This window comes from Netta rufina (assembly GCF_964035555.1).
Source record: "Netta rufina genome assembly, chromosome: 28".
In the NCBI taxonomy this organism is placed as follows: Eukaryota; Metazoa; Chordata; class Aves; order Anseriformes; family Anatidae; genus Netta; species Netta rufina.
In genome coordinates, this window is record NC_140152.1 from 584,092 (window position 1) to 610,157 (window position 26,066).

Below are 26,066 nucleotides of genomic sequence, written 5' to 3' on the forward strand. Positions count from 1 at the left end.
AGACAGTGTTAACCCTCTGCTGCTCATCCCAGGGTCTTATGTTCATGGACAAGAGAATGGTGTTTGTACGTTTAACTACAAAGGTTCAAAGTTAGCTTGCCTGGTGGAAAAGTTATGGGAAATGGTGCATTTTGCCCATGGTAAGAAGCAGGGACTAAGCACAGGTAGATATTAATATAACCTCTGATCGATAGCACAGAAAGAACAAAAGCTAAGAACTTATGAGACCATGGAGAAAGAGCTATTTTTTCACCTCAGTAGCCATATAGCTGATCAGTTAGCCACATTAAAAAAAAGTGCAGGAGAACAGTAAATATTGCCCGTATAATAGTCTAGTGAGCAAGCAGAAGACTTCATTCTTACTTCAGACACTGATGTTCAACGGAAGACCAAAAACATCAACAGTGTAAGCAAAATGTTTCTGCATTCAGTGTTTCTGTATTCCATGGAGCCTTGGCTGAACTAGAAATTGCATTGGCCAGAGAAAGGAATTGAAAGTGCAATTTTCCCTGAATGGAACTCAGAATTGCAGAAGTTAGATATGGGAAAGTCCTATTAGCTCATCCCAGTTTCTTCCTTCCTGTACATGATTGTTCCCTACAGTAGTGATCCAGTGTTAAGTGACTAGGAATGGGACTTCCACTATTCTCCGTGGAGACACTGTTCCACATCCTGATGGATCTTATTAGGAAATGTTTCTCATGAATCCGTGGAAAATCTGGCTATCTTCTCCTTTATCCCCATATCTTACCAATTCCTAAGAGGTGTTCTCATTAGCACATCAGTCAAGCCCTTCAATTATTGCTCCATCCCAAACTTGGAATGTTTGCAACACTTCCAGTATCAAAACACCTACTGAACTAAGTAACCTCAGTGGTGTCAAGGTACCAGGATCATGTTCACTACTGGTACTGAATCACGTGGGTGGGTTTGGGGTTTTTGTTTGGTTTTGCTAGTGTTTTTTTTTTTTTTTTTAAAGCTACAGTAACTTTGTTCTGATCTGTTCCATGTAAACAAAACTCATCTTTTTATATCTGAGAAGCAGTGAGCGCACTCAGTGCTCTGCCAGCCTCTTCCCCACCAGCTACTCTACTTACAGTAATATTTTGTTCATAAAATCAAGCACTAGGGCTGCAGTTCCAGTGGCAAACACCAGCTGCCCAACACACTCATTTGGTCATGTCTGGATCTGCTGCTAGCCCCCTTTGCTTGGGCATTCAAAATGAGATTGAGAAATCTCACTGACTCATGGCCATTTGAAAGCCCATGGCACTTACTGCAAGCACAGAGAAGTTGCTTTGGTGTCTAAGCCAAGTTCTGAGTTTAACATTTATGCTCTGCCTGCCTAAATCCCCTCTAGCAGAGCTATGTAAGGTTTAAACCTTTAACCTTTAAAGGTTTCCCATTTTAACATACCATTGTGTCAGCACTGAAGAGCAGAGTTACAGGGCAGCTTGAGCACACTGAAGCCTTCCTCCTAGCTAATGTTGAGGGCACCAACACACACTACTGATACAGCACCACTACAACCTGCTCACTACCCTGCTCCCCTTTCTTCTGCCTCCCCTCCTGACAGGGACTTCAGGCTCTAGTTATGGCTTCAGACCAGGACTATAGAAGTATGATTCTGAAGTGCCTCATATGCACAGAGATACTGTCCAAAGTAAGAATACCTTAAAAATATAGCTTGTATTATAGACCAAGGAGAAGCCAGGCAGTTTTGGATGGACCAGCGCAAAACAGAAGACCAACAGATGTCTGATAATATCTACAACGTTAAATGGTTCCATTACGAAAGCAGAGGCAAGCGGATGATCAGTATAGAGAGGACACAGTAACTGTTGCTTCTCAAAAAGCAAAGGCAACAAGATTAAAGAACTGAAACCAGGTCAGCAGATCAGCCTTAGCCTGCATACATGCCCAGCGCAATGCACTTTCACTGAATCAACAGGTTTTAACCCATTTGAGAAAAATCTCTAGCTGGAGGGTGGCCAGCAGGTGGGTGAGCCCACCCTCCCATGTTATTCCCAGACAGCCTGCCTCCCTCCCCAGGATAACTGATAATCCAGTACCCTACCAAGTAGGGCACAAAGTCGACACCCATCAGGAAGGGATTGCAGCCTAGTGGCTGCAGAGCCCTGAACACCAGGAGTAAAGGAACAAGACTCTGGAGCTCTTCACCCGACCTGACAGTAACTGCACACACAACTCCTCTCTCCTCAGTTTGCCTGTCTCTTCTCCATCTTTTCTGCCCTGAAAAAAAAAAGCTCCTAAACTAAGCTCAACTATAATACTTACCTTACTTATCTTTAAATGACAAACCCAAAGCATTAATGCAGATGGTTTTTATGTAGAAAAAGACACCAGGCTCCACACTGGGTCCTTTTGCGGTAGGAAATGGAGTTATCAGACACTTCACTGCTGGGAGCCATGAGACGGGCAGAGGTGAGGGCACATTGTTCAGAGCAGCACTGAACCTGCTCAGCAGGTTCCAGTCTTTCCAGAAAAGGTACCTGCTCAGAACCATCAGAAGGACCCAAGCCAGTGCAGAACATGAAAAACGTTTCCAAAAATATCCATCATGGCCAGCGCCCTCACAATTCTGCAGCTTAAAGCCTTGTCACACTTGTAACGTCACCTTTACTGCACCCTGCTAAGGGCTATGCCACCAGCAGTAGTGCCAAGACTTAAGCCACAGGTTAGTTGCAAATTGCTTATGTAAATCTCATTTAACCTTTCTTCACCCTGCTGCTCCCCACATGCTCTGTACTGGAAAACTCTAGGACCACAATGCTGCAATAAGCTTTTACCTCAGCAAAAACCTTTTGAATTAATGCAGTGAGGCCAGGTAGAACCAAGCAACATAACAGCTCTCAACATATGCGTGTTTTATTGCATTACTGCAGTTTGCTTTTACTGGCTCCATGAAAGCATCTGCTATACCAAAAACTGGAGAATCCTGCTGGAGTACCAGCTCCTCTCTCCAGTTTGTCATCAACCTCAGCTCCACCTAGGTGGCAGGTAAACGTAGGGACAAGTTCTGTGCTCACTCATCCTTAGGACGCCTTGACATCATTGGTTTAGACATGATGACCCATAGCTGAGTTACCAGACCACAAAAGCACTCAGGAATACCAGGCAGTGAACAATGTACTGTGTTTAGCTATGTTAGACCCTGATTAAAAGCTGTTCAGGATGAGTGGGTCCAGGGCCAGAAGTGTTTTCAGTGGCTCTACAAAGGATCAGCAGGGTGTTTTCACAGCCTTCCAAACTCAATCCACACGCAACAGCTGAGGACATGCTGCCTTAGGACAGAGTTACTTTGCTTTACCCTATCACACAGCAGTGTCAGCCCTACCCATGAGCCCATCACCCCTCCTATTCCACAGCTGCCCCAAGAGAAGCTGCCCACATTTGGATTATGAGAGGATGCTATTACAAACCAATAGCAGGTCCAAGGGTAGCTGTGGGGGACCAGAACTCACGTTTCTGTTCCTGCACATCCCAGACACCTTAGGGTACTGCAAAGCTCTCTTCTTTGCTATATAGGATACAGTGGCCAGGTTACTTGGGCCTGTCCACATCACTGCATTTTCCCCAAATAAAATCAGCTTGAGTTTAAACAAACTGTCACATTCAGTTAAGTTTTCTGCGCCTTTTCTTATATGCAGCATTTCTAAAAACTTGGTTCTGGACCATGGATTTATCTGGGTTTTCCAGGCTCCTACCTACAAATAAACTCAGAAATCTTTTCACCGAAAAGAAGCATTTTATGAAGAACCAATGCCCTTTTCTTTAGGGAAAGAGCCAAGTATTTAGCCAAAACACTGCTATAGTTAGTTACAGAACTAATTATTAAGTCCTGTAGCCAGTAATCAACCAATGTAAAGAAGATTAAGAACAGCCACTTGTATTGCACTGAGCTGTCATCCTTGGACACTGAGGAGCACACCAAGATCTACATGCTTGGCTGTCTTTCCATCTGTACTCCCCAAGTAAAGCACAACCAGATAAAAAGATTTTAGAGAGAGTCAGGTGCACTTTGTTAGAAAGAACATGTGACACAACAGACCTGACCACATGTAAATAGGAAACATGCCAATGTATACAATTTTCTTGTGTAAACCAAATGTAGGAAAGCCACCTGCATGTGTCCATTAGAAACCTACTGGTACTTCCTACTGCAATACTCAGAATATCCCAAATTGGAAGGAACCCACAAGGCTCATTAAGTCCAACTCCTGGCTCCATGCAAGACCATCCTGAAATCAGACCATGCCTGATTTCACTGCTGAAATACTTATGGAACTCCAGCAGGCTTGGTGCTGTGACCACTGCCCTGAGGAACCTGTTCCAGTGCCCAACCACTCTCTTGGTGGAAGAACCTTTTAGTAATATCCAACCTGACCCTCACCCACACACACCCTTGTCACCATTCTTTCAGGTCCTGTCGCTGTCCCCAAAGAGCAGAGCTCAACACCTGCCCCTCCGCTCTCCTTGTGAGGAAGCTGCAGGCTGCCATGAGGCCTCCCCTCAGCCTCCTCTTCCCTGGGCTAAGCAAACCAAGGGACCTCAGCCACCACTCACACATCTTTCCCTCCAGACCCTTCACCATTTTCATAGCCCTCCTTGAGAGGTTCTCTGGTAGCTTTATGACCTTGTTATACTGTGGTGCCCAAGCCTGCATGTGGTGCTCAAGGTGAGGCCACAGCACGCAGAGCAGAGCTGGACGATCCTTTCCCTTGTCCAGCTGGCAATACCGGGCCCGAGGCACCTCAGGACACAGTTGGCCCTGTTGGCTGCCAGGGCCTGCTGCTGACTGGTTCAGCTTGCTTTCAGCCAGAACCCCCAGAGCCCTTTCTGGGGGGCTGCTCTGCAGCCTCTCATCCCCCAATCTGTACATACAGCTAGGGTTATTCCATCCCAAGTGCAGAATCCAGCACTTGTTGAGCTTCATGCTGTTGTTGATAGCCCAGCCCTCTAGTTTGTCAAGATCTCGTTGTAAGGCATCTCTACCATCAAGGGAATCAGTGTCATCTGCAAACTTACTTAGTATACATTTGAGTCCTGCATCCAGATCAGTTACAAAAACATTGAAGAGAATTGTCCCTAAAATGGAGCCCTGCAGAAAGAACTCCACTAGTGATTGGCTGCCAGCTTGCTGCAACCCTATTTATGATAGCTATTTGAGTCCAACCCATCAGCCAGTTGTTCACTCACAGCATTTTGTGTTTATCTAGCTGAATGCTGCACATTTTGTCCAGAAGGATACTGTGAGAAATAGAATCAACAGCTTTGCTGAAATTCTGAAAAATTACATCTACTGATTTCCCTTGGTCAACTAGGTGGTAACTTAATTTCGTTTCCTTTCATGAGATGACCGTTTTGGCTCAGGGGACCACACTCTGCCTGATTATATTTCTATGGCACTGCAGAAAAACCTGCCCCAGCATCCTGCCGGGAGGCACCAAGCCCTGCCTCCTGTTACCAGAGGCAGCTGCACCGTTGGTTCACAGGCATCAGTGAAAAGCTCAGAGGAAGCAGGCTAACACCAGAAAACTGCTTTCTGGGAACAAGGCAATCCTGGCCATTAAAGCAACAGCTTGAACAAAAGAGGCAGATAGTTATAACCACCAGGGCCCCAGGCAGGTGGCCTTCCCCCTCCCCTGCCCCCTCCTTGTCTCCTGCTCTCAAGGAGAGAAGAGCAAATTGCTTCCGCTCATTAGCATTTGACAAATAACCACAGAAGGAAAACAAGTCCCCAGCAGGATATGAATGAGCTCAGGCCTTTATTGCCACCTGACTGCACCAAACAAGCGTGTCATCAATTTTCCATGCTCTGTTGCACAGTTTCTCCCTTTCTGAGAAGGATGAGCAACCTCACCCACTCAGGCAGGTTACGAGTAGCCAGCTTGAAGCAAAGCAGCAAGAAGCAGCTGGGAGCTGCAACAGGAGCAGAGGTGGCACACGACCACTCCTGCACATTTGGGTGCAGATACAAGCATCAGTCTAGCTCTGAAGGAGGGTCTGCAAGCAGCATGCTCAGACATCAAGCCCTTGAACGCAACCTGCTTGCGAGAGTAAGTGCTTTAAGAGAGCTGAGGGACTCAAGGCAGCCTGGCTAGTTCTGATCCTAGGTGGAAAGAGGAACAGGAAACCAGCCAGCAGCAGCCCTGCCGCTGGGTAAGCAATGGCTGCTTCATCATACAGGTACTGTAACACCAAGGCACAAGCATTTAAACAGAACTATCACCTGTGTTTATTTTAAATCTTCAATAATACTGTGATGGGGTGGCACTACGTCTCTGGCCAAGAGGTTGGAAGGGGAGATCAGAACCCTTCATCCCCAATCATGGTACCAGCTTTTTTTCAAAGCTGGTACATCCCTGTCAGGAGCTTTTGCATTAAGTGTATCCCAGCAGTACCAGGCCCCTGCATGAGGCCTTGCAAATAATACTGTGGAATTTAACATCTTTATTCCAAAAAGGACTGTGGACCCTCCCTGCGGCCAAATGAATCCCATGTTTCACTTCAAAGGGGCTGAGGTGTATGAAGCATGGCCAGGGATCCACAGGCAGCAAGGGGCAGTTTGCACTTACCTGCTCACTTCAAGGACAGCAAAGGGCAAATCAGGTCGTTTGTAGAATTCAGGCCACAGGACTCCAGAGCAGGGAGCTTTTTCTATGGAGTTTCTGTAAATACAACCATTTCAGGTAGGACTGAGTCAGTAATACCCACTGACAAGTACAGAAGATTATTATCTTCAATATAAGCAGAAGACATGCTGTTTATGAGTATGAACAGAAATGGGCTCACAGTTTCATAAACTCCTACTCACACATAGCTCAAGTGTTAATAAATGATTGTGTAGTTGAGGTTTTAATATGCAGTCAGCAGGGAGGCTGGGAAAGCAGTTAAAGCAAGGAACACAAGTGCTCATGAGGAAGCTTTGGGAAGAGCTGCTATGGAATGCACAAACGCAAATTTAACATTAATCAAGAGCAATTAGAAGAGTATAGTAAGGCCAATCCAAGTCAAGGTTAAAGTTTTCAAGCACTTTTTTAAGCACTTAAAGTTTAATCAAAGTTATTTCAAGTCTATTGTTAGAAGACTATATGCCCGCAATCCAGGAATCGTCTCACAGCTCATCCTCTTACATTTTACAAGCGACTCCTGGGATAAACGACTTAGAAAGGGAACTTGTACACTTGAAACATTTTTCAGTCCTTCACCTTCAACCAGGCTCTTCACTATAAAACCAGTTCTTAGATCAGAGCAGGAACAACAGAAGGGAATCTAGGAGAAAGAACTGGGCATAGCTGCTCCTCCACAGCCCTAGGCAAGCCAGAAGATGGCTGGTATGTGCCCACAGCCACAGGGAAGCAGCTACTTATGATTTGTGCCATTTACCCTACTCTTTGTGCCATCCTGCTCTCTCCTCAGCCCTGCCTACACCTTTCCTCTGCCACAGCCTCTGTACCCAGGCTCAGCCCCACACCTCCACAGGATCAGCTCCAGCATCAGACTCCTGGAGAGCTCAGTAAACACCAAGCAGGTCAAGATAGTACGAGGTACAAAGTTTTACCTGGATTTTCCTACAGCACCAAAAAAAGTGCTGCAAACAGCATCACAGAAGAACACATTTACTCTTGCACTAGCTTCTTGCAGCAGGGTGAGACAAGAGGCCTGCATGGAGCTCTGCAGAGCCTCACCAGTGCAGTGAGAGGCCAAGGGATGCCAGGAGAAGCTGCAGGGCTGAGCAGCTGGCTGGGGCAACCTAGCCTCAACCAGCAGCAGCCTCCTGCAGGGCAGGCAAGCCCCGAGGTTGGGGTCATTCCCCACTCACAGCCCAGGGCAAGTGAGTGGCACAGCAGCTCTGAGCCGCTAGCTCTCCCCAGCCAGACCTTCTGCATCAGCAATGCCACATTCACCCCAGCAGCTCTTACCTTCAGTTGCCTCCCCTCAATTAAACACCTTTTACAGAGTTGCTCAAAAAAAAAAAAAAAAACAAAAAAAAACAAAAAACCTCCTCCCCCACATTGCCACCATACACCTCAAAACAGCAGCTCCCTGCACTATCCCCTCCTCCCCTCCCAGCCCATTCCCAGCCTCCATCCCTCCCAGGGTCCTCCACCTCCGGCCAACCCCTGCCACCTTAAAGAGACAGCCCAGGCAGCCAGGGCAATACTGTGGGGCTTTGTCGTGGCCATAGTGAGACAGAAAACATTCTCCTGTGGGGTGCTACAGTTTGCCACTGCTTCCTCCGGCTGCCTCTCATGGACTGGCACCAGTACAGCACAAATTGGACCTGCTCTTCTGGGAAATTATAAAGTCAAACCAGTTCCTGATGGTTCTTGTCTGATCTAAATAGAAGCGAGTAGCCAGCTATATATAGATCTGATTGACTGACATGTCAATAGTTTCCTGCACGACTTTCCTGTGTGCAGATCTGACTCTACTTTTTACGTGGGCGATGTTTTCTTCAGTGCATCCTCATGTCACAGTACCAGCTTGTAGATGTGGCCATAACTGCAGAAGGATTTAAAAGGTGCTGGAAAAATCAGGTCCTGCTGCTTGAAGATGGTGGTTAAGGGAGCCTTTCACAGCTTATTCCAGCCACTAGTTTATGTCTGTAAAAGCCATCCATGAAATCGGTTCTCATTTTCATTTGTGCTTTACACTGCAGAAAAAACAGAGCGGCGTGAGGTTTGTTTGAGTCTGCTAAGGTTGTGCCAGTGTTGTTCAGGCCCACCCAGGGTTCACTCTTGTATCTCCTGTGAGGGTCTCTGGACTCTGCTTGTAGAGAAAAAAAAAAAAACAGTCTGTTTGCAACACAACTGCCTGTGTAAGCACCTGGAAACTTTGTGGGAGCTCACTAGTGATTAGCTTCTGCAGTCTCACTTTCACCTGACCGATTTTCAAACATGTTCCATTTTCTGTGATGTTTTGCTCCTGAACTTTCCAGAGAAGGGAATCAGCATGTTTGGGTGCATCATCCTTGTACCTAATTGCTGTTTATCCCAGGTAGCCAGTGGAAATTAGTAGCACATGAAGAAGGCCATCAACCTTCCACTGCCTACTCAGCGCTTTCACTTCCTACACTCATGAACATGATTGATGGGCCTGACTCTGCAGTCAAAACCAAGAGCTGCAGTGCTCGCTTCTGACATCCTTCAGCGCGGGACATTCCACCCTCCTGGGACCTGCCCTGGCAGTTTTTTCTGTCTCTGGGCAGCTCTGATGCCCGGAGCATTTCAAATGACCAGGGAGGCCATTCGCCTTGGTTCAAAGCACTGAACCCAGTTCAGGTTTTTAGCTACAGTGTGTTTCCATTTGCCTTCTGTCTCATACTGGCAGGTCCATCAAGACCCCAATTTGTTTCATTTGTTGAATTTGATTAGGGGGCTTCACAATTCAGGCTTAGTTGTGCTGCGCTTGACAGGGTTTACACATGTCCCGCATGCAAGCTGCAAACACCGCTGACGGCTTCCTGTTGTGGTTTCCTGCCTTAGCTAAAACATCTCCTTCACCAAGCCTGCTCTCCCTTCCTGTTCTCATCAGAAGGCCACTTCTGGGCTTAATGAAGACAACAAATAGGTAGAGAAGACTCTGGTTGCCATAAATCCAGTTCCCCATGGGGTCTTCACTGTTGAACACTGAGTAGAGCAGGGTTAACACAGAGAAATGGTTTCTCCTCAGCAGTTTCCTTCTAACCCCTACCCTGTTCCTACTGACACAGAGCACACATCCAGCCAACCCTTTCATAGCTCAGCAGGGCCAGAGACTGGCAGGAAGCAGCCCCCTCACTAGTTTTGCTGGGTAGGCACAGGGCAGGCAGATGGCCAGTCAAGCACAGCTCCAGCCACTGCCTGAGAGGCTGCTTCGGAAGCAGCTCAATAGGACCAAACAATCAGGCAGTGACTTGTTCCACTGTGTTCGGAAATGAGGGTGATGTTTGGAAGAATCATGGTGAATAGCAGAGATCCAGCCAAAAAGCTGGATGCCTTTTCTGTAAACATGAGTTATGCATTTGTGGGAGATGGGGAGGGAGACAATAATTCTTTTTGGGGTCAGCATCTACGCAATGACAAAACCGAAGATTAGGCTCCAGGGAACAAATAAGACCCTCCAAATCTGGTAATGTTTCCACTAAGCACCGGAAATTGGCTATAATTTGTGGGTGGGATTTTAGATTTTTTGATAGAACTCCTATAGCTCTCTGACAGGAGAGTCTCTGCAATATCTCAGTCAACAAAGTGACATTTCTCACTGGGTTCCCACCAAGAACTGGCGCTGCAGCATCACGGCGGTAGGTTTGTTTCTGGTTTTAGGTTGTTCTGAGCGGGGAACTCCAGTAATGCTTGCACATTTCAGCTTCACAGAGACAGTGGGATTAAATTCATTTTTCAGTGATGGCTGGCCATGTCTGAGCTCCGTCTTTCTCAGGAACATGTGAAAGAAGTAGAAATAGGAACTGCCAGTTAGGATCGGAGTGTTGGCCAAATTCAGAAACCAGCCGGTCAGGTATTGTAGGAAAAAAAATCCATACAATTTATCAAGAGACAATTAGAGTAAGGTTTCTCCTTGCTGCTGTCAACAGATAGTTAATGTCTGCCTAGAAGCACTCAGCTTATAGTTGCCTCCTTCTGCTGTGTTTGGTGCAACCATATATCTAGATGTTCTTTAGACAATTAATGTTGCTCTCATGTTTTAATCTTAATTCATGTAAGATTTTGGCCTAATAGACCCTCACAGCAAAACCAATTTATTCAGAGAGGAAAAAGAGTTTGCTTTTATTGCTTTTATTGTGAACAGGACTAGAGAGAAAATAGTAGGAAGCCAAAACTAAAAACTTTGGAATGGATTTAAGAAGCACATTTTTAATAGTGAAGGTAATCAATGACCAGAACAATCACTGTAGAATTTGGTGTATTCTCTATTACTTGCAATAGATCTAGATCGGGTGTATTTCTGCTTTCTAGCAGGATAGGTGAATTGCTGTGTGGGATTCTCTGGCCAAAGATATGAACGCACCTGTTCCTACTCTCCATGTGATATTTGAGATGTCCCTACAGACTGTCTTCTGGGGGCTGATCAACCCCTAGATAAACAGGTTTGAATTCCAATTAAACATGTTTGCAAAAATTCAATCAGTGAAGAATTTTGGTTCTCTCTTCCAGATCAAGCACGAGCTGCCTGTGAGCTGCCCCAAGCAATCCCAGTAAGTGCGCAGCAATGCCGGATGCTGCTGCTCACCTGCCCTTTTACTATGGCAGCATTGCCAGGTCAGAAGCGGAGGAGTACCTCAAGCTGGCAGGCATGTCGGATGGGCTGTTCCTGCTGCGGCAATGTCTGCGCAGTCTGGGGGGGTATGTCCTCTCCATGGTATGCAACCTGCAGTTTTATCATTACGCCATCGAGCGCCAGATGAACGGTACCTATGCTATTGCGGGGGGCAAAGCACACTGTGGGCCAGAGGAGCTCTGTGAGTTTTACTCCAAGGATGCCGATGGGCTCTGCTGCACCCTCCGCAAGCCCTGCAACCGCCCCAGTGGTGTGGAGCCCCAGCCTGGTGTCTTCGACAGCATGAGGGACAATATGGTGCGCGAATACGTCCGGCAGACGTGGAGACTAGAGGTACTGGCCATTGCCAAAGGCAGTGTGGGACTGTGCAAGGGGTGTTCTCTGGGGGATTACTGCCACTTGCCACCCTGACCTCCTCTATTGCTGTCTTCCCCCTCTTATATCACATCGTGGTGAAGCAAGGTCCTCCTTAAAGGCAGCAGGCACTAAAAGTAGTCTTAACTCTCACTTTTTCAGTTGCTTCTTCAGAAACATGTCTAAACATCATCCCAAAACTTCAGGTTATTTCTCTGAACAGTTGCTATTGCACCTGCTCTGCAGGGCGTTGGGATTCACCACCCACTTCACAAGCATTTCGCCATGCACCATTTGCTCCCCTGCAGCACACAGAACACTCACTGCAGTTAGACCAACGCTCTGCACGTGAAGTGTCTGTGCCTCCATAATGCTGTGCTGAAGCTGAGATGAAACCAGATTCAAAGTCTTGCTCAGGTTTTCCTTGCTCTTTAAAGTCATTGGAGATTTTGCCTATAAGACTAAGGTACTGGGTACTGCATCTAGTCTGTCTATTATTTCAATTTAAAAATAGCTTCTGTAGTTGGTTGTACACAGAACTATATATAATTGAGACAGACCAAGCAAAACTCTCTAAATGGTCACACTGGCAGCTACATAATTAATTTTCTTTTACCTGCTGTCAGCTCAATAGTGCCTACTCAGCCCCTTCCAAGTGAGATAGCTCAGGCATTCTCCCTAGGAAGTCTTTCTATGAGAAGTCTCTAAATGTGGTCTGTTTTATACCAAAGGTACCTGACAGAATGAGGTCTTCAGTAGGGTTTCTCCATGAAGCTGAACCGTGAACCCTGGCAGATAACACAAAGGACATTGCCACCTACTGGCAAATGAAAACCTGAATTTGTTTATGAAAAGTGTACGGCCAGTAAAATTAATCTATGGTACCCCACATGATTTCCAGATTGCACTGCCCTTGATAAGCTGTAGTGCCTGGGGACAGCAAGCAGCCAAGAAGGCAGAGGCACCAGAAAGCGGTCCTGCTCTTCAAGGAATGCCAAGCGGGAAGGCACCCTGTGAGCCTGGCATCAAAATCCCTTATGTGAACACAATGGCTTCTCTCTTCCCTTACCAACAAATCAATGGACTTCAGATGGCTTTGAGGGCTGGGAGCAATTTAGATAAGCAAGTATTTCATCTCGAGTAGTTCTGCAAGTAATTCCGTAGCAGAACAGAATCCAACCCACTAGTGCTACAGGCACAATTAATGTCACAGGCACTCCAGTTACGAGGCTGTCCAAGTTTCCTGCCTCAACTGTCCAAGGGGGTGCAAACTAAGCCATGCTGAAGCCACACAGCAACACAACAGTGCAGCAGGAGGTCTCATTTCTCACTCTCTTCCAGGGGGATGCACTTGAACAGGCCATCATAAGCCAGGCTCCACAGGTGGAGAAGCTCATTGCCACCACAGCCCATGAGAGGATGCCCTGGTACCACGGCAACATCAGCCGGGATGAAGCTGAACGGAGGCTCTACTCTGGGGCACAACCTGATGGGAAGTTCCTGTGAGTGTGCAAACCCTGAAAGATAGTCCTTTTAGCATTTCCCCACTTACTCTCTAGTTCTTTGTTTCATGTGGCAGCGCCTGAGAGGAGGTTTAGCTGGGCATGGTCAGACTGGGGTTACAGATCTGTGGGGTCTGACACCTGTCATTTACGAAGCAGTAGCTGGCCCTCATGAAGAGCGAGTCATAAGCTTTATTCATTTCTCATGTTTAGATGTCTGTATGAAGCACGCTTTCTAATGCACAGGGTGATATCAGATACAGAGTTCAGTAGACAGAGACATTCAACACTGAAATGGAGGCACTGTATGGCCAATAAAATATAGAAGAAAGCACTTGCTGTGCTAGAAAAACACATGCATCTCGCAGAAGTGAGATGGTCCTTAATTTAATTATCTCCTGAATGAGTTGGAGAAAGAAAGAATTAGCTGGAGAGGGTGGAGAAGAGGGGCAAGAGACAGAAGGTGAAGGATCTCTCCTCAGCCTCTGCAGAGGGAAGGTGGCAATTCTAAGAGGGGACTCCTTACCAAGCGCCCACCCTGCAACCCACCACCACTGCAGCCATGGTAATTTGCAGGGTAAAACCTAGAGTTACTTTCAATAGTTCTCCTTCTGACCAGGCTGAGAGAAAAAAAGGAAAACGGCTCCTACGCTCTCTCCCTTGTCTACGGCAAAACAGTGTATCATTATCGGATAGACCAGGACAAGTCCGGCAAGTACTCCATCCCCGAGGGGACCAAGTTTGACACGCTCTGGCAGGTACTGTACTGTGGGACAGTGACTGCTGTTGTCCTAATAAAGCGAAGGTACTTCTCCCTTGTTGTTGCTGCCCATGCCTTGGGGGAAAGGGAAGGCCACTTGGAGCTTTAAAGACTTTAAGACCATATGTGGGTCATTGTAGCCCCTTCCAGAAAACTCTTATGTCCTCTGGGTCTGGTTGTCTATCATCTCACCTCATTACGTTCATATCTGTGCACCATTGTGCACTCCTAGCTATGTACAGCTAGGGCTGGGTTATAGCAGCTCTGAAGTAGCACTGGTGTTGCCATGCTTAACACCAGCCTGGTGCCTCTCCAAAGAAACAAGAGGATCAGTGCTTTTCACTTCTAGCTTCAAGGCAGGATACTGGCAGATGGTCATATTAATTATGTTTGCACCCCATCAGCAAACATCACACATTCAGCCACAGCATCTGCATGGGACCTCTTCCTGCAACAAGCACTGATGAAATTGCTCATCCCAGGCTGTGTCTCCTGTGCATCCCCCCTCCTGGCTTGGCAAACCTTTAGGTGCTGACTGCAACTTTATTTTCCAAGTGGCTGACTAATATGCAAAGAGGGAGAAGGTGTGTGTGGGGGGCAGAACTGCCAACAGTGGGGAGCCAACTGCCAAAACCTTGACATGACCAAAGATGTACCATGAGACTAGGAGACATGTCCATGTACCAGGAGACAAATCCTATCACCCCACAGGAGCTGCAGAATATGTTCAGATGCTGCATTGCCCCAGCAGTCCTCACAAGGAGGGGACAGGGTTTTTAGGGAATGTGATGAGGGCTTGAAGCCCAAGACCAGCACAGAGCCCTGGCACTGCTGGGAGCTGCGTGCCCCTGGAGCCTTGCTGGGTCTGTGTGCACCATGGCCCTTCAGAGCTGCCTCAGGGAAGGAACACCGCTGCTTCCTCCTGGGTAAAGCTGTCTGGGGATGGTAACTGTTTTGCTGAATTTTTCAAATTCCCAAGACTGTCTTTATACTGAATTTAAATGAAAACAAAGACTTCTGGGCATTTTAATGGCAACAGAACTGTGCCAGTCTCCCAATTTCAGATGAAATCTGAGCCACACGGGAGGGGAAGAGAAAGCCTAGTCCACCCTGTGGTCCAGTGGCTAGGGCTCAGGTGGTCAACTCCAGCCAGCGTCAATCCCTGCAGTGCTTGAACTGCAGGGAAAAACTGCCCAGGATCCAGAGGGCTAGCCCTGGGGTTCCTCCAGGAAAGCCAAAGGTTTCTCTTAGACTATCAAACAAAACACTTCTTGAAAACCTTTCCGGCTGTGACAACAATGACATTACACTGAAAATGCCCTACCAAGCTGTACTACTAGAGATTTTCCCTTTGTCTTTTTTTGGTATTTATCTAACTTCCCAAATTCTTCCCAGCTCTGGCGTATACCCAGCTATGCAAATGCTGGCTCTACAAGATCCCTGAGTGCATAGTTAGAAGAGGAGAGAAAGAAATAATCGGGTCCCTCTCTGCCATAAATCTGAGAGAAACCATTACCATAAGCCACACATGCTACTTGCAAAAGAAAAGATGATTTTCTGCTTGCATTAATCTCTTTTTCGTCTGATTCCTTTCTCAGCTGGTGGAGTATTTGAAACTCAAACCGGATGGTCTGATTTTTGCCCTGAGGGAAAGCTGCCCCAACCCCAGCATGCCAGGTGAGCTGACATCTGCGAGTGCCATCCCTGGCCCCGGTTGAGGCCACTTCGAGCCGTGCTATCACAAGTGTCCTTTACCATGTCCGACCCAACTTACGCAGGCTCTGATGGTTAGGGAATGGCACAATTTCAGCTCCTGTGGCAGGCTGGGCAAGGCCACTTTGTGCTGTCTGTTGAAAGCGGCCTCACTCCTGGCATGGCCAAGGGTGGCCCAAACACAGCAACAGACAGGGGAATCTGTGCTCCAGACAAATTAGGGGCTTTGGGTGCCAAATGCATGGCTTCTGAAAAATGACCTGCTTTTTAGGCACCAGGAAACAACATGACCCGAAGCCTGGCTCCTGGTGCATCTCTTGAGCTGAACACTCAAAACCATGTGTCACTTCTCCTGGCCCAAGTGTCACAAATGTCACTTCAGAGCCTGCCTGTGGGATCCCTGAGGTCTCTGGAGGGCTGGCCTGGGAACAGCCCCCTTATCTAGACGTGCTTCCACACCGTTTACAGCTAACACAGTGGAAAGGGGTATTTGTGTGGGAGGGATTGGACCCCACAGTCCTTCAAGGACTGATGCTCTGATTCTGCTTAGGGCACACACAGACTCCAAATAAAAGTTTCTCTCTTGATTCACAGCCTCTGCAGCACCGGTTCCACCAACCCACCCCTCTGTGAGCGTAAGTTTTGGGAAGGGTCTGTTTTATTGGTACCTCAGGGGCTTAATTGCATTTCAAGTTCACTGATCAAACTGCTCTTTTCTAAAAGGCAATAACACAACTGGAATATATTAAGGCCAGCTGCAATGTTGTCCTCTTTCCAGCTTGGATGGGGACAAGGAATAGCTGGGCACAGCTACCAGCAGAGTCGAAAATGGTTTCCATTCACACCGCGCTCCTTGCAACATGTGGGGATGTCCTCAGGGAGCCCTCTCCCTGCTGCCCTCCTTGCCAGGCAGGAGTGGGGAAGACATGGTCAGATTCTGGGAACGCCCAGCCTTGCAGCCAGCCTCTGGCCACTGGCCAGGTCTTTGTGCTCCTTCTGCATCCCTGGCCTCAGGGTATGTCTGTGCTCAGTCACCACTGCGAGTGCTAAACCGTGTTGAAACCAGCAAGTTTGGGCTATGAGAGCAGCCCATCCCAGAGCCCAGCAAAGCCCAAATAAAGGTCTAAGCATTTACCCATGTTCTCAGAGAGCTTTCACAATCTGCGGTGGGCTCCCATGGTAACTTTGCTGCAAGCAGCACTGGAGTTCAAAGCTGTGCTGGAGAAGTGTGTTTCATACAGCAGTCGTGGCTTTGTCCCTGTCTGATTTTGGAACAGTGGTTGCAGCATCCATGGGTGCTCGTGGAGGTCACTCATTGGCACAGCCAGCCAGGCAAGTGAGCTGACTGCAAGCTGAGCTGCCTCTGGGCTTCCCTTCACTCGCTGACTCTGAGCTACAGAGCTACAGAGACTTGGCCTGGGATGACCCCCACTGCTGCAGAAGACCTGTAACTTCAGGATGGGGGAAACAGAGGAGGCACAGAGCAAAACACAGTCCTGCATGCATACTCCCCGCTGCTAGAGAACACACAGCCCCCTTGGCACCTCACCCTGTGCAGCCCACAGAGCAGGTCACTTAGCTGCAATGCTGCACACAGGCTCTGCAGTGAATCCCCAGGGTCAGAGCCCTGCTGTGGAGCTGCAGGGGCTTCACACCAGCCAGGACCAGACAGCTCGACACTGCACCAGTCCCCTATGCCCAGCACAGGGCCTTTTAGTGGAAGTCACCAGCTGGGGCTCTGTTGGGCTCCAGAGGTTCCCCATCCCTCTCCTTGCCCATTTCAAATTGAAATGTTTTCCCCTGGCTGCCTTATCCACTTTAACCCTGTTTCTTTTCCAGAGACACCTTGGGGCTCTCAATGCAGATGGATACACGCCAGAGCCTGTAGGTGAGCACCTCTAAAAACCTTCGCCTTGTGATGGGAGGAGATAGGACCTGGGGGTGCCACAGGAGCCAGGGGGCTTGCCATCTCTATCACCTTCTGGTCAAAGAGCTGTGCTGCAAAGCTGCTTTTCTACAAAGGCACCCACTTACTACTGGGCCCTGAGCCAAGAATATTGCAAAAGTGTTTACCCACACTCTGTACCCAGTAAACCAAGCCCTGTCCTATTCCCCATCTTCTATACTGCCTACAAAATACTCGGTGCATTCAGTTACATTTCACTGGGGAGAAGCCAAGCATGCAGCTGGGACCTGCTGGGACCTGTAGTGTGGGAGTGCTTAAACACATCTCTCCATCGTGGGTCTGACAGTGTAACTCAGAGAGGCCGTGGGCTGTGAGAGGAAGGGAGATGCCCAGGGGAAGGCTTAAATGATGGAGCTTGAAGGAGAATATGCCAGGAGGTTAAAGAAAACCTTCTTGATCAATGAGGGAGGGGCAGGGAAGGGTACATCACTTATAGCTATAAACAAGTTTACCTCCTGTGAATATGCAGGAAAGTCACGCTTGCTACCCATGGACACCAGTGTCTATGAGAGCCCATACAGTGACCCTGAGGAACTGAAGGATAAGAAACTCTTCCTGAAGAGGGACCACCTGATGATTGATGAAGTGGAACTGGGGGCAGGAAACTTTGGCTGCGTCAAGAAAGGAGTCTACAAAATGAGAAAGTGAGTGCTGCCCTGAAGGATGCCGAGGAAGAGGGAAGGGGGTGCTCAGAGATGTCCCCAGACATCCTGTTTCTAGCTAGATGGACTCTAGAGTGATAATGGGGTGGAGGTATAAGAGGCTCTGGAAGGTCAGTAGTAGCTTTTCTGGGACTTTACCAGTGTCCTGAGAGTATAAGCTGCATCTTATGCTCCTATGCATAAGACTGCCACTTCTGGAGGCATTTGCCGGGCTCAGAGGGGCATGTCCATGTTCCTGAGGTCATCTTGGTCCACATCAGAATAAAGGAGTGAAACTGAGTAGATGTGCAATCCTTGGCTCTACCTCTGGTTCTCTGCATGTCCATACAGATGGCTTTTGCTCACTTTGTGCCTGAGACCCTCCTTGAAAAATGGTGATGATGATGCACATCTCAGTGTATGAGGAGCCTTCAGATCTACAGATGACAATCACTACTCTACACTTACAAGGCTGAGGTGATCCTTTTCTCTTGGGCCTTCTAACAGGCCTGGGATAACAATGTCATACAGGGCTCCACCAAAACAGGCTATGGAGGCTGCATTTGAGATACCAAACATTATCACATGTGGAGTAGTTTCCATTTCTGGCTGATACATGAATCCAGGTGCTGTTTAATTCATCCACATTTGTTCCTCTTGTGTCCCGTGCAGGAAGCAGATCGATGTGGCCATCAAGGTGCTGAAGAGCAACAATGAGAAAACAGTGAGAGATGAAATGATGACGGAAGCCCAGATCATGCATCAACTGGACAACCCTTACATTGTCCGCATGATTGGGGTCTGCGAGGCAGAGTCCCTAATGCTTGTGATGGAGATGGCTTCTGGAGGACCACTCAACAAGTTCTTGTCTTCCAAGAAGTGAGTACTGAATAAAATGTGTCTGGTATTCTCTGCATTTCTCATCTAACTCACTTCTGCCAGGGAAGCCTGGCTTTGTAGGTGGAGGGAGGCTGCTAATAACAGAAAGAGATTATTTTTTCATGTAAGTCATAGGGACTGATGCTTCTGGAACAGAGCTCATTCTCCGCTGCAGCTAGAGAGCTTAGAGGGGACTGTGGTGTACAGAGTAATGACAGATTCTTGCTGTCCAACAGTTTTATTACTGCATTGTCCTTCCATCCTCCCCAGAGACGAGATTACAGTCAGCAATATTGTGGAGCTGATGCATCAAGTATCCATGGGGATGAAGTACTTGGAGGAAAAAAACTTTGTCCACAGGGACCTGGCAGCCAGAAATGTCCTGCTGGTCAACCAGCATTATGCCAAGATCAGTGACTTCGGACTCTCCAAGGCTCTTGGTGCTGATGACAGCTACTACAAGGTAAGTGTGAGCACAACAAAGGATCCAGATAGCTAGCAGATTCGCAGCCTCCTTCAGGCTAGGGGCTAAGACTCCCAGAGATAGGGGCTCTGAGTTCTTCCCAGAAGCCTGGCTGCACAACCACATCACATTCTGTCCAGCCTTGCTGCTGTGACATTAAAAGGGTCTTTACAAAGCTCCAGGAGGGAAGGAAGAAATGCAGACAGCATTTTTTCAGCAGTGTGGGATTACACTTGGCAGAAACATTTAGCAAAACAGAATTCAGGTTCAGCTCAGAGCAGGCTCTCTCTCAAATGTTCATTTTTGCTTTGCTACAGGCCAGGACAGCAGGAAAGTGGCCCTTGAAATGGTATGCCCCGGAGTGCATCCTCTATCACAAGTTCTCCAGCAAGAGTGATGTATGGAGCTATGGTGTGACCATGTGGGAGGCCTTCAGCTATGGGCAGAAACCGTACAAGGTGAGGCAAAGTTAGGCCTATCATGGATCGAAGTCACAATCTGGGCTCCCACTCTAAAACTGGTTGACTGACACACAATGAAACTTCGATTTCCATTCCCTCGAGTGGATGCTTTTACGTCTCTTAGGCAGGGGGCAACACAACAGGCTCACTTCCACTTCATGGAAGGCACAGATTGGATTGCTTGGATCCTGCAGCATTGTGTTCATTTTAGGGAAAGGAAACAGAAAACAAAACAAATTCATTTGGATTTGAATCAAAGCAGACCTTCTCTTTGATCCTTCCACCCACTTGCAGAGCTGAAAAGTCAGTTGCTCAGCCACTGCTCTGCCCAGGGTTGGGATGAGGCCCTGGGCTGTGAGGCAGTGTGAGACACCACTGCTGGGTGCAGGGGCTGAAAACAGACACTGTATGGGATGTGCTGTGCATGGACCCAAAGTACTACCCCAGGCCCAGCTCTAAACTGCCTCTACTGACCCTGTTTCCATATCCAAAACCATTAAAACATTTTCAGTCATTTGTGGGGAAAGGACAAGAGGCAATGGCCACAAAATGGATGACAGGAAGTTCCCAGCAACATAAGAAATGACTTGTTCATGGTGAGGGTGACGGAGCACTGGAACAGGCTGCCCAGGGAGGTTGTGGGGTCTCCTTCTCTGGATATATTCAAGGCCCGTCCGGATGCCTCCCTGGGCAACTTGTTCTAGGGAACCTGCTTTGGCAGGGGGATTGGACCCGATGATCTCTTGAGGTCCCTTCCAACCCCTACAATTCTGTGATTCTGTGAAAACATTTTCCCACTTGATCTTCTCCTAGAAAATGAAAGGCCCAGAGGTTATTAGCTTCATAGAGCAAGGGAAGCGCATGGAGTGCCCCGCGGACTGTCCAGCAGAGATGTACACTCTCATGCAGCAATGCTGGACCTACAGGTAAGGATTTCTCTTGCTCTTCTCTCTGCTGGTCCATCAGGGCAGCACACACTCTCTGGACAATACGAAATGAATGGTGTCTCATTCCCCAGACCATGATGAATAATACACATAATTCTTTATTATCATTCCATTCAATTTGCCTGTAAGATGTCAGAGCTTCTCTGCATTTGCACCTCTCCATCCCAGAAAAGTTGCAGCTCCTTCCCTGGTACAGCCTGGTACTGCTGGGCTGCTGTTCTCTCCCAGGTTCTTCTGTGCCTGGTATCTTCTCCATTGGGTCAGTCCACTGTTGTCCTTTTTGCCAATTCTTATTTTTCTTTTCTGCCTTTGCAGATGGGAAGAGCGTCCAGGATTTATTTCTGTGGAAAACACAATCCGTGCCTACTACTACAGTATTGCTACCAAGACAGAAAACGGTCCAGAGACAGAGGACAAATCAAAAGCAGCTCTTCCTTGAGTTTCCCTCTCCGTCCCTCAACACACATGCCCTGGACTTCCTGCACAGGACCTGGAAAGGCTCTTTGCAAACTTCTGCTTTAATCTTTTAAACAATGGTTTTGTTTCTCAAGCAGCTCTAGAACTAAGATCCTGGGAGGCAATACTGTCAGCAGACAAGGGCAGTCAGCTACACCTCGTGTCTCCAAACAGCCAGCCATGATGTACATGTACATCTTCAGTCTGACCATCACAGGACAGTACAGGACAGTATTGTGGTTCCTTCCTACCCACCTCCAAAAAATATCCCAGGACCTCAAAGGTTTAATGCCTACCTCGCTTACTAGGGATGAACTGCATTAGCTCCAGCAGATCCAGATTTCTCCCAGGCCCCCAGAAAAAAATGTACACCGTAGGGCATGGTGTACGTCCCCCCTGCACTGCCACCACCCTCCAAGCTGGTTAAGGCTCCTCATACAACTAAACTCCCAGGACCCATGGCTCATCTTCTGGATCCTGACTGGTCCCTCTGTGCTACTGAATTGAGCAGTTTGCTTCTCAAACCTGAAAATCGGGCATCCTATAAATAAACGATTCTATATGTTTAGCATCCTTATGTCTCAGACTATTAAACTGCCTTAAATGTTTGCAACTACTTCACACTGAAAAGAAAATAATCGTAGTTCCCCTCCAGTAAGCCATGGTTTCCCTCACTGATGCTCTCTGTAACCCTGCAGAGTCACCAACCCAGTCACCTCTGGCTTCACTGCAGATCTGCTTTCTTGCAGCTGATGGCACTACAACGCTCAGTTGAGTCCACTGTGGAAATCTAGCCATCTGTCGAGGCTTGCACTGGTCTGCCTCTGCCCTGGGTGTAGTGGATTACCCATGCTGGGGGGACTGTGGTCTGCAGAGTTGCAAAGAGCAGAGAGGAGCTGTGAAGGCACGGTGGGGGGGGGGGGGGGGGGGGGAGGAAACAGAAGATCAGAGCCTTGAGATACAGTGAAAAGAAAAGCTTATCTCTCACCATCTTCTGCTATCAGAAAGCCACACAGCATCTCACAAGTGTACCTTGTCCAGGAGGTAAAATAAACAGCTACAGCCCTGGCCAGGGCACAGCCCTTATCTAAACCTTAATGGGAGGTGCGTTTGTTCTGAATGCAACTGTTCTGGGGAGCATTCAGGTATGGGGCCTAAATCACCCCCTCCATATAGCCTGCTTAAGCCATCAGAGAATGTAGGTCTGATGAAAAATAAAAATTATCTGATGAAAAATAAAAGTAAGCATTCCCCTCTCCTTGTCTAAGCTACAGCCTCCAGTGACAGCAGCTATTTACACACCAAGGCATTTTCTTTCTCAAGCCCATTAGCTTGCCCTGTATGCTTGAGAACTCTGGACAACTTATCTTTACTAACAGAGGGTAAAATAGAGGCATCAGAAGAGAAAGTGGCTTGGTCTTGGTCGTGTTTGCACAGTGAGTTAGTGACAGAGGTAGGAAAGAAATTACCTCCTATGTCATGTTTTCCTTCCAGAGAAAGTGGCTGTTTTGCTGGAAAAAAAGGTTTGATGTGCTGCGGGTGTGCTCTGTCTGTTCCAAGAGCATCACAAAGTGTCAGGACTTGCTGTGGGGGAAAAAGGGAGTGAGATGAGCAGGACCTGTGGTCAGAGGACTTTGTGACTCAGCTCTTTCTGTGACTCATCCTTTTGGCATGCACAGGGTCTGACAGTTCCTGGGGGAATCTGCTGTGACTTCAGGCACTGCCTCCCTCCTGGGCACCAGAAGTGCCGGCAGGCTCGGTAGGATCCACGTCCCACAGCGCACTTGCCCTGCAGCCACGGACAGCCGCTCTTCTTCTCCACCCACAGCATGGATACATCCAGTTCTGTCCTCTCTCCTCGCCCACTGCAGGCAGGTCCAAATACTAAAACAGTCTGCAGGACGTTCCAGGCAGTTCACTGACGAATCTCAGAGGCACTGGTTGTTTGAGCAAAAGTCGCTGATAAGATAATGACAGAGGCTGCAGTTAGCACAGAATGAGTTCAGTGCTCTGTGGTCAATTCTGTTCTATTAATTCCCTCAAATCCTCTCTTTTCTTGCACACTTTTTCTCCTTTACTCCTACTCTTAGTCACCATTATTTTCCTAGGTTTTACATAAATGTTAAAGCTCTTCTAACTTACACATTCTCCATCTTGCAAGGGAAAAGCTGAACATCTAACTTTAACACCCACAGTGATAACAGGGGATGTGATAAACTATCAGTAGTCCTGTCTGATCAACACTGTGTAACAATCTATCATATTGCCAATGCAGATCTATCACATTCCAACCTATCTTATCACCAGCAAGCCTATCTTATCACCAGTACATGCCTATTTATCAATTGCACCATGATATCACAAGCGCACACTCACCTTTCTATCTCTTTCAGCTATATCGGCATTTTCATTTTGTTCAGTAGCATAGCAGCTATGTGACTAACACAGCTGTGTGCTCATCGACCTTTCTGTCTCACCTCTCAGTAATTTACTGAACCAAGGTAAAATATATATTTGAAGCCAGGGTTCTTTCCCATCTCTCCCCAAGAAGTGCTGTCTGTGTGGCTGCTCAGGGCACAGTTCAGCATTGCCTGGGGCTGTCCCCTCTGTTGTGAGCTTGGCCAGCAGTGAAATTCTTTGGGTTTGGCTGCTTTCTGCCCACACAAAGCAGCTGCAGGCATTTCTGTATAGCACAAATGGCTGAACCAGAAACACTGCACAGAGAGGGGAGCAGCCCTGGGAAGAGCACCGTGGCAGCTGCCTCTGTGCTGCCCTTGCTGAGCTGCATGACTGAAGCACTCGGATTTGATCCAGTTTGGGGGAAATTGCAGTTTGTTTTTGCAAGATCTCAGCCCTGCTGGATGGCTCCGGCTGTTGGCAGTCTGGAGACACTGCAAGGGCACAGGCCTACTCACCCTCATCACCCTCCTTGTTCCAAAATGTCTGGCAGCCATGAACTTACAGAATGCTTTTGTTCTGCCCTGGTAAAATACATCTTGGAATGATGGATTTCTCACTAAAAGTCAGGTGAATGACTGCTCCTACACTCTCCCCTTCCTTCCCTCCCTGGTAGGAAATCCGCTTGTTTCTAGTTACAGCAGAGGCAAGTGAAACAAGGGAAGGATATGTCTTGCCAGTGTTTGCATAGGGGCCCGTAAGGAAAGCTCCCATCCACCTTGTCTGTTTTCACACTTTCATCTCCAGATGATGTTTTCTTTTTATGATCAAAGGCCTTCTTGGTTCAGAGACACTGAACAATCCCCAGCACAGAGTACCATCACATGCATCAATACACAGTAGAACAGAAGTAGCTAACCTGTTGCACATGAAGAAAAAAGGATGTGCAAAGCGCTGAAAAATGCAAAACTAAATGAAAATTATCTTCTTCACTGACAAGAGGAATGCAAGTGATGGGGCTGGCATTCTGTTTTAGGTATTAACAATGTGTCCAAGTCCCGAGGAAAAGAAACTATATTTTTACAGCAGGAGGAAATTCCTTATTTTGCTGTCAAGGAATCTGGTAGGACAGGTAAGACCTGGACTATCAAAGGGTATTCTCTTTGTTTTGCCTCTAATTTTTTTAATGTTAACTTGGTTTTGCCTGTCAGATAGAAGTCAGATAGACTGCTGGCAGGGCAATCTGTAAACACATCTTCATGGGTGTTTTTTTGATCAGTAAGAGGAATCTTTGAAAACAAGTGAGGTGCTGGTGCTGCCTGAGAGGCTGTTGGGGAGCGGTAGGAAATTCAGCATCGCTCATCTTCTGGCTTCATATGATCCCACGCAAGACAGGAGCACGCCTCCGGTGTGCAGATAGGCAGTGGGACGCTGCCTGCCTGGCTGAAGGAAGCAGCAGCACAGAGCCAGGCAGCGCAGGGGCATCAGGAACTCTCCATGTCATGAACAGAGGTTATTTTCATCCCTCTGCCAGAAAACAGCACAAGCAGTGACAGGTGGTTTTGGCAGCTAATTCTCTGGGCAGCCTGTAGTGGCCTTATGCGACTGGCTTTGGTCAGTGTAAGATGTTGTGCTGTTTGATTTCTGCAGGCAGATCAGGCTGCAGTGGCTGGCATTTCCACTGCTGCTCACAAGGTCTCTTTGAGGCTGCTGCTCTGCTGGGATGGCAGTTTCAGGGCCTGCTTCACAAAGCCTGGAGGACTTATGGGCACCAAGAAATCTGACTCTTGATCTGAGGTCTGCTTAGTTCCCATCCTCCCTGTCCTCAACTCGCAGACCCTCCCTGTCTGTGACCTCTGCACCCTGCTTCCACTTGTAGCTCTGGGACAGGGTGAAGCTGCCTTGCACAGAACAAAGAAATCATGGTCCAGAGAAAATAAGGTGTTGAAAGGTTAAATAACGGAATTCTTTGTTAAATACATTTTCTATTTAAATTAATCAATTAAGTACCCAGCCAGTTTGTAGTTGCCATTGCTGAAAAGGGACTGCTTATCTTCTTTGGTAGCCTGGCTGGGGCATAGGGCTGTCTGCTGCATTGTCTGGACAACAGAAGAAAAATAGCACCAGAGGGGAGCTGGGAGCTTTAAAAAATAAAATGGTATTTGATCCTGACCCATTTCTGTCCCCTCCCCCTTCCTCCCCCTTTTTTTTTTTTTTTTAATC

The 26,066-nt window shown here is 47.7% G+C and overlaps 1 protein-coding gene across 1 annotated transcript; it reads left to right on the forward strand.

The window, feature by feature from the left end:
• Nucleotides 1–11,235: 11,235 nt before the first annotated feature.
• ZAP70 (zeta chain of T cell receptor associated protein kinase 70) lies at nt 11,236–21,429 on the forward strand (the record flags this gene model as incomplete). Its single annotated transcript, XM_084302676.1, has 12 exons — nt 11,236–11,637; nt 13,000–13,160; nt 13,780–13,918; nt 15,519–15,597; nt 16,228–16,268; nt 17,473–17,521; nt 18,036–18,243; nt 18,913–19,119; nt 19,390–19,582; nt 19,900–20,040; nt 20,857–20,969; nt 21,306–21,429. The coding sequence occupies 12 exons, from the start codon at nt 11,236–11,238 to the stop codon at nt 21,427–21,429; spliced, it is 1,857 nt and encodes a 618-aa protein (XP_084158802.1).
• Nucleotides 21,430–26,066: the final 4,637 nt, after the last annotated feature.